The sequence below is a fragment of the Loxodonta africana genome, chromosome 4 (assembly GCF_030014295.1).
Source record: "Loxodonta africana isolate mLoxAfr1 chromosome 4, mLoxAfr1.hap2, whole genome shotgun sequence".
Classification (NCBI taxonomy): Eukaryota; Metazoa; Chordata; class Mammalia; order Proboscidea; family Elephantidae; genus Loxodonta; species Loxodonta africana.
In genome coordinates, this window is record NC_087345.1 from 68,291,567 (window position 1) to 68,306,858 (window position 15,292).

Consider the following 15,292-nt stretch of genomic DNA (forward strand, 5'->3'; position numbering starts at 1 on the left):
TCGCATCTCAAGATGGGAAGAATAGGAGGTGGTGTTTTGTGGGCTCCTATGGTGGTTAGGTAGTTCTCAGAAGACAATACTGGAAATAAGCTTATTGCTGATGTCATTTTTTTCACACACACAAAAAAATATTTAGTGTCCTGGGGGCTATAAAAGCAGCAATTTTTACCCTTCACATCACAGAAGAATCATCGAAACAGGTAAATGTTTCAAGCAAACTTGGTATAACTGGCTTGTTTGGCATGATACTCCTTGACTAATTTTTTTTCGCTCATGTTATCTCTGCCTCTTTTTCTCTTGATACCAGGTTCTCCTGCCCTCATCGCCAATTGCTGGAGTTTGAGTTGTCTACGATGGCCACCGTGCAGAAGTCTGTGTGCACTTCCCTTATGGGGACTCTGGCCGCCAGCTGCCTCCTGCTCCTTGCCCTGTTGGTGCAGGAAGGGGCAGCTGTACCCGTCAGTTTTCACTGCAGGCTTGACAAGGCCAACTTCCAGCAGTCCTATATCACCAACCGCACCTTCATGCTGGCTAAGGAGGTACTCATCTCAATCTCTCTTTCTCATTTTATTTACTTGGAACCTAAATAGTTTGTACAATTTTCTTCAGAGCATTTCTAAGGCCTTCAAAATCAATGTTTATACCCACTGGTAGAACAGAGATAGTTTTCCATGTCCCTCTATAGACTCTTTGGAGCCTTGGTGGTGCAGTGGTTAAGAGCTTGGCTGCTAACCAAAAGGGTGGCCATTCAAAGGCACCAGTAGCTCCGTGGAAGTCATGTGGGGCAGTTCTAGTCTGTTTCAATTTCTCTTTCTCATTTTATTTACTAGGAACCTGAATAGTTTGTATAATTTTTTTCAGAGCCTTTCTAAGGCCTTGAAATACACAACACTTATACCCACTGGTAGAGTGTGATAGTTTTCCATTTCCCTTTTGATACTCTTTGGAGCCCTGTTGGTGCAGCGGTTATGAGCTTGACTGCTAACCAAAAGGTCGGCAGTTCAAATCCACCAGTAGCACCGTGGAAAGCCTATGGGGTAGTTCTACTCTATCCTGTAGAGTCACTAAGAGTTGGTGTCAACTCAACAGGAACAGGTTGTTTAAGTTATAGACTGGAGAGCTGACTTTATCAGAGGACCTTTCACTTTGGCGTTTAGGATTTATAACATTGAGTTTTACTCAAAGAGGAGCCATTTGGTAGCCCATCTAATGATTTCTTTTTTACTTCACTCCTTGGTACATTTTATTAAACTCATGCACGTATCTGGATTCTTGCTTTGGTCTTACTGAGGTTGCTCTGGGGAGAAGGGCTGGGGTATACCTCTACTTACGGACTTCTCTTCTATCTTCTCAATGTCCAGGTACTTAGTCTTTCCTTCTTTTCCAGGCCAGTTTGGCAGATAACAACACTGATGTTCGTCTCATTGGGGAGAAACTGTTTCATGGAGTCCATGTAAGCCTAGTCAAGAGGAGCTGGGCAGGGTGCCTGCCATGGTTACTTAAAGGGTGGTGATGATGGTTTGGGTCTTCTGGATTTCTGCCTTTTGTGACCCCTGCTGTTTATCTTTGGCTCTGCAGATGAGTGAGCGCTGCTATCTGATGAAGCAGGTGCTGAACTTCACCCTGGTAGAAGTGCTGCTTCCACAGTCTGATAGATTCCAGCCCTATATGCAGGAGGTGGTGCCCTTCCTGGACAGACTGAGCAACAAGCTAAGCCAATGTGTAAGTTCTCCTCTCAGCCCAAGTCCCCCCATTCCTAGCTGCTTTCCTTACTTCTCTCCTTCCATTTAAAGTCCCCTTCTCCACCTTAACCTCTACTCTTCCCCTCCTCCTCTCCTGTCCCCTCTACTCCCATGATATTGGCAGTAAGAGGTGCCTCTGCAACTCTATTGCCAAAAGTCATTTGGAATAAGAGAATGTTTGTTTGTTTTTGCTTTGAGTCACATTTTGAGTTTATGGTGGTGAACAAGGTCTAAAAAATCAAGTGCATTGAAGCTTCACTTGTCCCTAGAAAACAGCAATTCAGGTTATATGTGATGAGGAAAGTGTTGGGAGCTTTAAGGTACAAAGCCTAGGTGAGAAAATGGACCCTCTGAGTTAAAGTTGTTGGGGGAGGGGGATAGGAAACAAAAAGAAAGTAAAAAAGAGGAAAGTTGAAAGTTTTAACGTTTGGGGTGGGAGTGCAGAAACTGTTGCCCCTTTTGATGTCAAGGGAAGTGACGGAGTCAGAGGTGTGTGAACTTGATGACTCTGAACAGGTAACACTCTGAGAAAAGTTTTCAGTGGAATGGGCACCTGGTATTTATCATAGAGGGGCTACTGTTCACAACGGTGTTTATGTACTTTTCTTGTTCTGAGGACACGTTTTTCATAAGGCACAATTTTTAGGTTTTATTCCTGAGTGAATTTGCATAAACCATTTAACTTTTTTCACAAACTGAAACCTCAGTAGGATTTCTTAAGGTTGAAGAGAGGTCCCATGTAAAGAAAGTGACTGGATTTTGGTGTCCAAAGGAATTCAAAAGGCTGAGAAATCTAGGTCGCTGGTAAAATCTGGGTCACTGTGGGCAAAATTACTAGAAGCTTTTTAATCCCGGGTGACTTGTAACACGCGTCAGGTAGAGAGACTGTGGCTCACTAAGCTTCGGCATGACCACATTAAAATAGTTACTTTTGTTTTCATTTTGTAGCGCATTCAGGATGACGACCAGCATATTCAGAAAAATGTGCAAAAGCTGAAGGATACTGTGAAAAAGGTACTACTGATAACTATTAACGTTAAATTGTTAAATAGGAGAGACAGATGTTGTCTTTTTTTCCTTTCTTTCTTTCTTTTTTCCACTCTGATTTCTATTTGATTCTTCTACCATCAGGTTGATTATTTAGTTGCATGTGTGTATAAATATGTCTGTGTTAGTCATCTAGTGGTGCTATAACAGAAATACCTCAACCCGATGGCTTCTACAAAGAGAAATTTATTTTCTCTCGGTCTAGTAGGTTACAAGTCCAAATTCAGGGCATTGGCTGCAGGGGAATGCTTTCTTTCTCTGTCAGCTCTGGAGGAAGGTCCTTGTCCTCAGTCTTCCCAAGGTCAAGGAGCTTCTCAGGTGCAGGGACCCCATGTCCAAAGGACGTGCTCTGCCCCTGGTGCTGCTTTCTTGGTGGCATGAGGCCCCCCACTCTCTGCTTGCTTCCCTTTCCTTTTATCTCTTGAGAGATAAAGGGTGGTGCAGACCACATCCCAGGGAAACTCCCTTTACCTTGGATCAGGGGGGTGACCAGAGTGAGGGTTGTGTTACAATCCCACCCTAATCCTTTCAACATAAAATTACAGTCACAAAATGTAGACAACCGTACAGTACTGGGAATCACGGCCTAACCAAGTTGATGTACACACTTTTTGGGGGAACATAATTCAATCCATGACGGTGCCTATATATTTATAAATCAATTTCTAAGTTTTGCAAATCATGTAATTCTAGAACTTGCTGGAAACTTAGGCTATCTAGTCTCATTACCTCATGATCTCAAACATTCAGTGACATAGTCAGGGCTAGAACACAGGTGTCCTGAATTCCAGGCCAGCACTTTTCCCAGCTGCAATACATACTTAGTTTTAGCATTATTAATTCTCAGAAGAATTTCCGTTTCCAACTGACTAATGTAATATGAGAAAAACTTGCTCAAAAGTAGATAAGTGCCTGAGGCAGATTAATTTGAAGTGATTTTTAAAAACATTAATTTGATGATTTAAAATTTGAAGATATAAACTCAGAGCAGCAATAACAAAAGAGCTGGAATTGCACAAAGGGAAAATTACTGGAATGATTGATACTTAAATTTAATTATCCTGATGTAACACCCAGCAGCTATTGGTTTCTGTTTATAAGCAAAAATGAAAAAAACAAAACAAAAACCGGATTTTTTCCCAGAGTTTTAAATAGAATGAAAACATTAGCAAAGGTTAATTTATTTTAGTGAGAAAGAAATCTGAATTGGAAGTCACGTTTTCTTCCTCTCTCCTTCTCCTTTTTCTTTCTGGTTTCTTCCTTCTTTCCCTCAGCAAATCTGTAACGAGCATCTATCTATCATGGACCAGTGTATGTTTCTACAGTGAATGATACTCTTCGGTGGTCTAGACAGGGATAAGATTCAACATCAAAAGACTCAAACTAACTGTTGTGACTCACCCAAAATCCAGAGGAATGATTAAACCAGTTGCCTTCCAGTCGATCCTGATTCATGGCAACCCCACGTGTGTGTCAGAGTATAACTGTGCTCCATAGGGCTTTAGTTGGCTGGTTTTTCAGAAGTAGGTCTCTAGTCCTTTCTTCCGAGGTGCCTCTGGATGGACATACACCTCCAACCTATCATTTAAGGATGTTAACCATTTACACCCCTCAGGGACTCTGAGGAATGATAAGTAGATGAGAAAGTGATGCTCTTGCAAGTAGGTACAATTAAACTCTCAGAAATATGCAGGCTTTAGTTCATGGAATTTTCAGTATCAAACTTGACCTCATTTCCCTCTTTCTTTGATCTTAACATCTATCTATACCGGGGCCTTCGCAGTATTTCATTTTGAAGAATAATTCTCTTGTTATAGAACTATTACTTAGATACAGAGGGCTGAATATTAGCATGCCATGGCCAAGAAGTGTTTTGTACTTTTTGCTTAGAAATATCCTAAATGTCAGCATATTTTGTTGTCTTAATAAAAGTGAAGTGAGGAAAATCTGTTGGTGATCTGTATGGGGAAACAGAGATTTTAAAACCTTTAATCCGTTTTACAGAGAATCAACTCCCACATTTGCCCCGTGGAAGAGTGATTGTACTTTTTTTTCTGTAGCCCCAGAAAGCACATGCAAGAGAGGAAAGTTATTTAAAGAAAGCTCACCTGGTCTGGAGTGGGAGGGGCAGTCCTGGGAGGTATTAGTTCCCCATCACTGGAGACAACAGGGAGCCAGGCTGCAGCAGAGCATATGAGAGCAGGGCTAGGTGAGCTTCAAAACTCTTCATGGTCTGGGGAGTCTGAGACAGAAAATGCATCCTTTGGCACTATGTCAAAGGAAGGAGGGAAAAGTAGGGTGATGGAAGAAAGGAGGGATAGAGAGAAGAACAAAGTGTAGAGGACACAGTGACTGAGATTTTTCTTGAAATAATCTAGAATAGATTTAATAGATGATCTTCAGTGGAGGATGCTTGAGTTTGAACTTGGTTTCTCTGCCCCCTTGCATTTGAGAGCCTCATCTGTATACAACTTGGAAGGAGGAGAAAGGGGCTGGGTGTTAGGACCTGTATCTGACTTTCTATTAATTAAAGCAACTGGAAAGGACTTAATTGGTATTTTTCCCATGAAAGTGAAACCTTTTTTGTTTGTCAAGAAGGTAAAGAACAAATAAAGCTAAAGTTGGCAAATGTGTGATTTTGATTTAGGCTGTTTGAGCTGAGTTGTTTTGAATACTGGTCATAGACAGCTGTGGGACTATGACACAGGGCAAGCCGTATGGATGGCATTCAGGATCCCCAAGTCCCAGCATAACTGATATGCTTGCTTTGGCAAGGAAAGGGGTGGCCAAGCCTCTGGCCAGGTTTTAAACATCTTCATTCATGTGCAGTGCAGTTGTGATGATGCCTGCTGGTGCCTGCTCAGTTCCAATAAACACAGCTTTAAGGTCTTTGGCAAGTCCTATGTTACTCTTGTTCAAAGAACATCCTCATCATAGCCTTTTTCAAAAGGCTAAGTAAAGCCTTATTTGTGTCTCCAGCAACCTAATCATGCCATCTCATTCTAGTTTGTTCCTCTTGGAAAACAAGGTTAAAATACTCAATACTTCTGTGTTCTTATTTCACAGCTTGGACAGAATGGAGCGATTAAAGCAATTGGAGAACTGGGTTTGCTATTCATGGCCCTGAGGAATGCCTGTGTTTGACCAGAGCACAGATGAAAAATGAATAACCCGTCTTGCCTGTTAGAAATAACAATAAGATGCACACTTTTTTTTTTTTTTCACCTAAAAGAAAATGGGAACTCAAACTCAACCATCATGGGTGGATTCCAAATGAACCCCTGCTTAGCTTAAAAAGAGGAATAATGTTATTTGTGCCTGTCTGACTTGAAGGTGAAACTTTGAAGTGTAAAGAGATTTATTGATAACATTTTATTGTAACTGGTGTCTTACACACAGAAAATATTTTCTTTTAAGCAATTATCTATTCCCACAAAAAAGGATTGCTTACCTTTCCTTTTAGGGGGTGAAAAGAAACTTAAAGAACTTCATGCTGCCATATAAAAAATACTTTATATTTATTAATTTATTTATTGTTATAAGCATATGTTCTATTTATGCCATTTTACTAATATGAATTTATTTGTGGAAATACATGATATTGCTACTTGATTTTAAGGCTGTTATTAATATTTATGAAATAATTTTGGAGAGGTGTTTGTTCAATCTCAATAAATACTTTGATTTCCTAAATCTTGTGGCTTTGTGGTTTTTTCCCTTCAAAATCATCATCATCATTCCCACTTATTAACTGGGCCAAGAACCTCATATAAATGACTTTCTTGTTCAGTACAAGCAAGTGAGGTAGGTATTATTATTTTCCCCATTTTGAAGATGAGACACATTGTTTAACTATAAGTAGTTGACCCTTATTGAACTAGGTCTTTCTGATTTCAAGGCTCTTTGCTATACCGACTATATAGATTTATGAAGTTGATTCAGCATGTAACTCTGAAATTGAAAAAGGTAAGAAGCTGAAAAGAACCCATTTGCATCATTATCAGTTTGTGGATAAAAGGTTGATATAACTCAGGAGAAATACATGCAGCCTCCGTTGCTGTAGACGAACTGCTTTAATTCTGGTTAGCCTAGTAGTGGGGGCATTCTCCACTGTTCCCATAAGTCAGACGATAAGATAATGGAGAGCTGTGGTTAAGAGGTATGCCTGCTAACCCCAAAATCTTGGCTGTTCAAATCCACCAGGTGCTTCTTTTAAACTCCATGGGGCAGTTCTGCTCTGTCCTATAGGGTTACCAGGAGTCGGAATTGATTCAAAGGCAATGGGCTTGGCTTTTGACTGTGTTTTGGGGTTCTTCTCTAGTAGTGGAGCTTAGCATTGGTAGAGAAGTCTTGGGGGTGGAAGGAAGATGGACACGATATTATGAAACACATTGGCTGTATATCTTTAATATTTATACAGTGGTACAGAGTAGAGAGAGCAGAGGTAAAGATAAAGGTTGGATTAGTCCTACCAAGGAGAAGTGGGCAGATGAAGAGTGGCACTGAAGAGTGGTTCCTTGGGGGAAAGGGCTTCAAGAGATCGTGTAGGTCTTTTTACAGACAGTGAACGTCAGTGGTCAGCTGTCTAAAGTGTTTCCTTCTCCAAACAAATAGAAGCCATCGGTTTATTTTACTGGCTACTCCCCAGTTGTTTGTCCAGTTGTCACTCACCACTCACCATAGGGTTTCTAAGACTGTTAAGTTTCTATTTGCTGAGGATTAAGTCAAGCCTTGTCGTGAGCTAACCTCGTTGATGAGCACATATCGCCTAAAATGCAGGTTCACTCGAGGATAAAGTGGAGTCAATACCTCTGGATTTGAGCCTCAAATGATGAATGCTAAGAGATGAAAGAACTTTGATGATTTCTGGAATAAGCTTGGTTTTAGGACTCTTTCCTCTCTTCTTCCAAATAAGTCTCAGTGTAATGACATGAGCAAAACTTGGCACAGTATTTCCTTTTGACCAACCTTCGGGAAAGTGATCCGTAAATGAAAGAAGTTTTATCCCCCAAATTGGAGGGATTTTCTAAGAGATTCTAAACCCTTCACGTAATGTCATATATATTTCAAAAGCAGGTGTAGTAACCTTGGCTTTTCCTTCCCCAACTCTGTGCATTGAACCAATCAGGAATTCTGTCAGTTTTAACTTCAAAAAAAGGGCTGAATTTGCCCATTTCTTACATCCTCTTTGGCTCAGTTCTACTCAACCGCCCTCATCTCTCCTCTGAATACTGCAATAGCTTCTACAAGTGCTCCTACTGTTTCCAACACATCAGCTATAGTAGACATAAAACAAAAACATCAGATTAAGGCACTTCCCTGCTTTCCCAATGGCTTCCCTTCACATTAAGAATGAAATCCAAAGCTCTGATTATGTCCTTGCCCCCTCCCCAATCTCATCTTCTACCACCCTTCTCCTTTTTCCGTCTGCTGCAGCCACACTGGCCTCTTTGCTGATCTTCACATACCTCAGTCTTATCCCTGCCTGGGAGTCATTGAACTCACTCTTCACTATGCCCAGAACACTCTTCCTGCAAGCATTTCATGATCACTCCCTTCATTAAGATCTCTGCTCCAATGTTACCTCCTTAGAGAAACCTTCCCTGGCCATCCTACCAAAAATAGACTCCTCACCATATCTCCACACCCCTCCCACTCCTGTTAACCCATTTCGTTTTTCTCCATAGTACTTACCACACGTGAAATAATTTGGTTACTTACTTTGGTCATTCATTTAATTTTTGCTGTATATTTACCAAGTGCCAAGTTTGTGCAAAGGAACATGGTGACGAAAAAAGCCCCGTCCTCATGGAACTTACATTCTTGGATAAATATAACAGATAATTATATGGTAACACATACTGATAAGTGCTATGAAGAAAAACAGAGCAGGTTATGGAGATCAGACTTAACGGGGAGGGTTGTAATTTTAAATAGAGAGATCAGGGAAGACCTCTCTGAGGATTAGAAACCTGAGCGGAGTGAGAACATGGACTCTGTGAACAGCTGTCCTACAGCAAGAGATAAGCCCTAAGATGGGGACAAGCTTGGCGTGTTCAAAGTATTCAAGTAATAGCAAGAAGGTCAGGGCTGAAGCAGGGTAAGCAAGGGTAAAGTTGAAGATGAAGCCAGAGAGTTGGTCAGGAGAAGGACATGCAGAAGTCTGAATTTAGGCTGCCAGCTCCAAGGGAAAGCTTTCTTTCTCTGTTGGTTCTGGAGGAGGGTCCTTGTCATCAGTCTTCCCTTGGTCTAGGAGATTCTCATTGCAGAGACCTTGGGTCCAAAGATACGGTCCCTTCATTCTTCATTCTTGGTAGCATAAGGTCCCCGTGTCTCTCTGCTAGCCTCTCTCTTTTATATCTCAAAAGAGATTGACTCAAGATACAACCTAATCTTGTAGATTGAATCCTACCTCATTAACATAATTTCCTCTAACCCTGCCTTGTTAATGTCATAGAAGTAGGATTTATGTACGAAACAGAGGGAAATCACATCAGATGACAAAATGGTAGACAATCACACAACATTGGGAATTATGGTCTAACAAAGTTGACACACATTTTTGGGGGGACACAATTCAATCCATAACAGGTAGGTAATATTATTGTTTTTATTTTACATGTGAGAAAACTAATGCACAAAAATGTTGTGTAACTTGTTTGAGGTCACACAGCTAATAAATGGCAGAGTCTAGATTCAAACTTGAGTCCTACTCTAAAGCCTATTTTTTTCCACCAATATCCATAACAATTCTTCCCTTTGAGAAATTAATGTGGACAGAGGAGAAGAGGTCTGAGGTCTGACCTTTGGGCCCTCCAACCTTTACAGGTGAGAACAGAAGGAAGATTTAGTAAAAGAGAACAAAATAAACCATTTCTAAAAGGAGGAAGTGTTCTGTCTCCAGGGCTGGAATGTAAACTCCATTTGGGCAGGGTTTTTTGTCTCTTTTATTTACTTCTGTATTTCCAAAGCCTGGGACAGTCCCTGGCACAAGGTGGTGCACAATAATTATTTGTTGAATGAATGAGTGAATTGCAGAATTTTAAAACTAGCAAAGAGTTGGAAATAATAAAAATGGGTGATTATTAAAATAAATGTTGATACAATGAGCCCAGCCCTCACGGATGCACAAATGCCTTAATCCTAGGACAAGGAGTCTGAAATAAAGAACTTTAAAAATTCTGAATGCCAGTGGATACAAGACATAAGGTACCTGTGAACCCAGTGCTGTCGAGTTGATTCCGACTCATAGTGACCCTATATTTTCTTCATTTCTGGAGGGCAGTTCTGGCAATATTGGCAGCAACATGAGAGAGTGTCAATTGCTCATAGTCATTTGTTGGCATCTGCTGAAGCAAGCCTGTTTTTTGGACATCAGTAGCAGTGGCTAGCGTTTGGCTGGCCTGTCAGCATTGCTGCTGCTCTTCGCATTGGCAGAAGAGTTGAATATCTCCTCACCCAGTGGCAGATGGCAACGCTTAGGTATTCAAGAAAACTAATCTATGAGTTTGCAAGAGATATCCGCTAAACATGCGAAGCACTATTTAGGACTCTCAGGGGGCCTGGCACTGGAGTAGATGGAAGAAAAGCCAGAGAAAACAGGTGTGTGCCTATTACTGCGACACTCAATTTGGGTTGCCTGGGAAATAAAGCTACATACATATGGACCATGAAAGAAAAGTACTTCTTTAGTATTTCTTCTAGTCTTCAATTTACATTATATTATTCATTAATATGCAGTGCTTCGCTTAGGAATTGAACTGAAGACAGGCAGACAATTTTGTTCTAAAAGGAGGTCGAGATTTTAAGATTTGCGTGAAGACACTTGTATCAGATGAAGATAGTTCCAACGGTCTGTTTGTCTCTGAGACAACCACAGGGAATTTGTCTTTAAAGCATACTTTCAAGGAATGTTTACTGTTGAAAAAACAGGCAGAGAAGGCTAAAATGACTCATTCTGATTTCTAGATAGTGAGGAATTGTATTATTGCTACACGATGAGGGTTAGGCATATTGAAACTGGACCAAGAAGATTCACTGAGTTTCTTCCTTGCTCAATAGTCTGATCAATGGAAAGTTACATCACTCAAAAAAGACAGGATCGTTAAGTATTTGACTCTTATGGGAGTGAGGGTTTAAGTCACTTGACCAGTGAAGGACTTCATCCAGCTGAGGTGCAGCCAGAGAGTAAGGGCAACTTGGAATCTGTTGTGGAAGAAGGAATCCGTGTATTAATTAACTTAGATCTTGCAAACAGCTATAAAAGTAGGAACTGTAGCAGAAGTATTTTATGTTAATTGTCCTTTCTTCTCCTTTCCTCCAACTGATATGTAGAGTACTTGTGCTGGCTAATATTTTAGTTTAGTTTTCAGGTGGGACTATGACCAAATAGATGCCATCTTGTAATGATATTGTAGCTGATGAGATTCTATATGTCACCTGTGTTGGAGACTCAATTTTTTTTTTCACCTAGACAAGGAAGAGAGTGGATGCTGAGGCTGAAAGGGATAGATTGTGCATATCTGGCCTTCTAGATCCGTATTCTACCCTTATACACTCTATTTTGTGCCCAGATAGGCTGACCTATAGAAATTGACCAATATATGTCCTTTCTCTCTGGCTTTTGATTGCATTTGCTAATGGCAGCAGATGGCAGGACATGGAAGGGTGAAAGAAGAATAAGGTCAGAGGATTTATTCCCTGAATCCCTTCTGCCAGGTTTCCATGCAGGTTAATGGTATCTTTCTACAAGAAGACCCAGCTTCTTGCAGACAGCCCTCATCCCACATAGCTCTGTCCCAGTTCTGGAAACTGCTCTCAACTCTTGCCCCTAACAGGCTTCCAGCTATTATTAGCCTTGGGCATTGCACGATTTCTTGTGGAATTTCTTAAACCCTTTCCACATCTTTAAAAATACCAATCTTTTCTTAAATTCTTCTCCATTACCCAGTTTGAGCATGCCATATGTTTTCTTCCGGAACTTTTACCTATTTATCCTCCTCTCCCCTCGCGCCGCCTGCTTCCCTGCAAGCAGGATGAAGTCTGGTAATTTAAACAGATCACTTATGGACAAAGCTAGGTTTTGGCATATCTGTGTTGTGTGTAAATTTTTTACTCTGCAATAAACAAAAGGAGAGAATAGTATTTTGATTTCTAAAGTTAAAATACTTTCTGTAATTAAAAAAAGCTTAAAACAAAAAAAAAAAAATCTTTTTGTATTTATCCAGTAGCTTTCTTCACAGGGAAATAGAAGTGTTTAGGTCAATGTGGAGGAGTCCTGGTGGTGCAGTGGTGAAGCATTTGGCTGCTAACCAAAAGGTCAGCATTTTGAACCCACCAGTGGCTCCACAGGAGAAAGATGCAACAATCTAATTCTGTAAAGATTGTTGGTGTTGTTGTTGTTAGGTGCCGTCAAATCGGTTCCGACTCAAAAGGACCCTCTGCGCAACAGAACGAAACACTGTCCGGTCCTGCGCCATCCTTAAAATTGTTATGCTTGAGCCCAGTGTTGCAGCAACTGTGTCAATCCACCTCATTGAGGGTCTTCCTCTTTTCTGCTGACCCTGTACTTACCAAGCATGATGTCATTCTCCAGGGACCGATCCTCCTGACAACATGACCAAAGCATGTAAGATGCAATCTCGCCATCTTTGCTTCTAAGGAGCATTCTGGCTGTACTTCTTCCAAAACAGATTTGTTCATTCTTTTGGCAGTCTACGGTATAGTCAATATTCTTTGCCAACACCACAATCCAAAGGCGTCAATTCTTCTTCATTGTCCAGCTTTCACATGCATATGATGTGATTGGAAACACCGTGGCTTGGGCCAGGTGCATCATAGTCTTCAAGGTGACATCTTTGCTTTTCAACACTTTAAAAAGGTCCTTTGCAGCATATTTGCCCAGTGCAATGCATCTTTTGATATCTTGACAAATGCTTCCATGGGTGTTGATTGTGGGTCCAAGTCAAATGAAATCCTAGACAACTTCAATCTTTTCTCCATTTATCATGATGTAGCTTATTGGTGTAGTTGTGAGGATGTTTGCTTTCTTTATGTTGAGGTATAATCAATACTGAAGGCTGTGGTCTTTGATCTTCATTAGTAAGTGCTTCAAGTCCTCTTCACTTTCAGCAAGCAAGACTGTGTCACCTGCATGACACAAGTTGTTAATGAGTATTCCTCCAATCCTGATGCCCTGTTCTTCTTCATATAGTCCAGCTTCTTGGAGTATTTGCTCAGCATACAGATTGAATAGGTATGGTGAAAGGATACAACCCTGACGCCCAACTTTCTTGACTTTAAACCACTCAGTATCCCCTTGTTCTGTCTGAACAACTGCTTCTTGATCTATGTACAGGTTCCCCATAAGCACAATGAAGTATTCTGGAATTCCCATTCTTCACAATGTTATACTTAATTTGTTGTGCTCCACACAGTTGAATACATTTGCATACTCAATAAAACATAGATAAACATCTTTCTGGTATTCTCTGCTTTCAGCCAGGATCCATCTGACATCAGCACTGATATCCCTGGTTCCATGTCCTCTTCTGAAACCAGCCCGAATTTCTGGTAGTTCCTTGTTGATATATTGCTGCAGCCACTTTTGAATGAGCTTCAGCAAAATTTTGCTTATGTGTGATATTAATGATATTGTTTGATAATTTCCACATTTGGTTGGATCACCTTTCTTGGGAATAGGCATAAATATGGATCTCTTCCAGTCAGTTGGCCAGGAAGCTGTCTTCCATATTTCTTGGCATAGACCAGTGAGCACTTCCAGTGCTACAACCATTTGTTGAAATATCTCAATTGATATTCCATCAATTCCTGGAGCCTTGTTTTTCGCCAATGTCCTCAGTGCAGCTTGGACTTCTTCCTTCAGTACCACTGGTTCCCGATCATGTGCTACATACATGCATACATATATAAATATTACAGCCTTGGCACTTCAGTAAAGGTGACATTCAGGTAGCTAACAGATACACAAGGAAATGTGCACAATTATCAGCCATTAGAGAAATGTAAATGAAAACTACAATGAGATTCTATCTCACTCCAACAAGGCTGGCATTAATCCCAAGAATCACAAAGTAATAAATGTTGAAGAGGTTGTGGAGAGACTGGAACACTATACAGTGCTGGTGCGGACATAAAATGGTACAGCCATTTTAGAAATCAATTTGGTGCTTCCTTAAAAAGCTAGAAATAGAACTACCATACGATCCAGCAATCCCACTCATTGGAATATATCCTAGAGAAGTAAGAGCCTTTACACGAACAGATGTATGCACACCCATGTTCACTGCAGCACTGTTTACAATAGCAAAAAGATGGAAGCCACCAAGGTGCCCACCAACGATAACTGGATAAATTACGATATATTCACACAATGGAATACTATGCATTGGTAAAGAACAATGATGAATCCGTGGAGCATTTCATAACATGGAGGAATCTGGAAGGCGTTATGTTGAGTGAAATTAGTCAGTTACAAAAGGACAAATATTATACGAGACCACTATTATAAGAACTCAAGAAATAGTTTAAACAGAGAAGAAAATATTCTTTGATAGTTATGGGAGTGGGGAGGGAGGGAGGGAGAGGCATATGCACTAATTAGATAGTAGACAAGAACTATTTTAGGTGAAGGGAAGACAACACACAATACAGGAGAAGTCAGCACAACTGGACTAAACTAAAAGCAAAGAAGTTTCCTGAATAAACCAAACACTTCAAAGGCCAGTGCAGCAGGGGCGGGGTTTGGGGACCATGGTTTCAGGGGACATCTAGGTCAATTGGCGTAATAAAATCTATTAAGAAAATATTCTGCATCCCACTTTGGGGAGTGGCGTCTGTGGTCTTAAACTCTAGCAAGCAGCCAACTAAGATGCATCAATTCGTCTCAACCCACCTGGAGCAAAGGAGAATGAAGAACACCAAAGACACGAGGTAATTATGAGCCCAAGAGACAGAAAGGGCCACATAAACCGGAGACTACATCAGCCTGAGACCAGAAGAACAAGATGGTGCCCACCTACAACCGATGACTGCCCTGACAGGGAACACAACAGAGGGAGCAGGAGAGCAGTGAGATGCAGACCTCAAATTCTCATAAAAAGACCAGACTGAGACTAGAAGGACCCCGGAGTTCATGGTCCCCAGACCTTCTGTTAGCCCAAGACAGGAACCATTCCCAAAGCCAACTCTTCAGATAGGGTTTGGACTAGAGTATAAGATAGAAAATGATACTGGTGAGGAGTGAGCTTCTTGGATCAAGTAGACGCATGAGGCTAGGTGGGCAACTCCTGTCTGGAGGGGAGATGAGAAGGCAGAGGGGGACAGAGGCTGGCTGAATGGACACAGAAATAGAGGGTGGAGAGAAGAATTGTGCTGTCTCATTAGGGGGAGAGCAACTAGGAGTATACAGCAAGGTGTATATAAATTTTTGTATGAAAGACTGACTTGATTTGTAAACTTTCACTTAAAGCACAATAAAAATT

At 40.9% G+C, this 15,292-nt stretch overlaps 1 protein-coding gene across 1 annotated transcript; it reads left to right on the top strand.

The window, feature by feature from the left end:
- The first annotated feature begins 353 nt into the window (after positions 1 to 353).
- LOC100663567 (interleukin-22-like) lies at positions 354 to 5,933 on the top strand. The gene is made up of 5 exons (XM_003405187.2): positions 354 to 539; positions 1,388 to 1,453; positions 1,579 to 1,722; positions 2,691 to 2,756; positions 5,856 to 5,933. Exons 1-5 carry the CDS (start codon positions 354 to 356, stop codon positions 5,931 to 5,933), a joined length of 540 nt encoding a protein of 179 aa, XP_003405235.2.
- Positions 5,934 to 15,292: the final 9,359 nt, after the last annotated feature.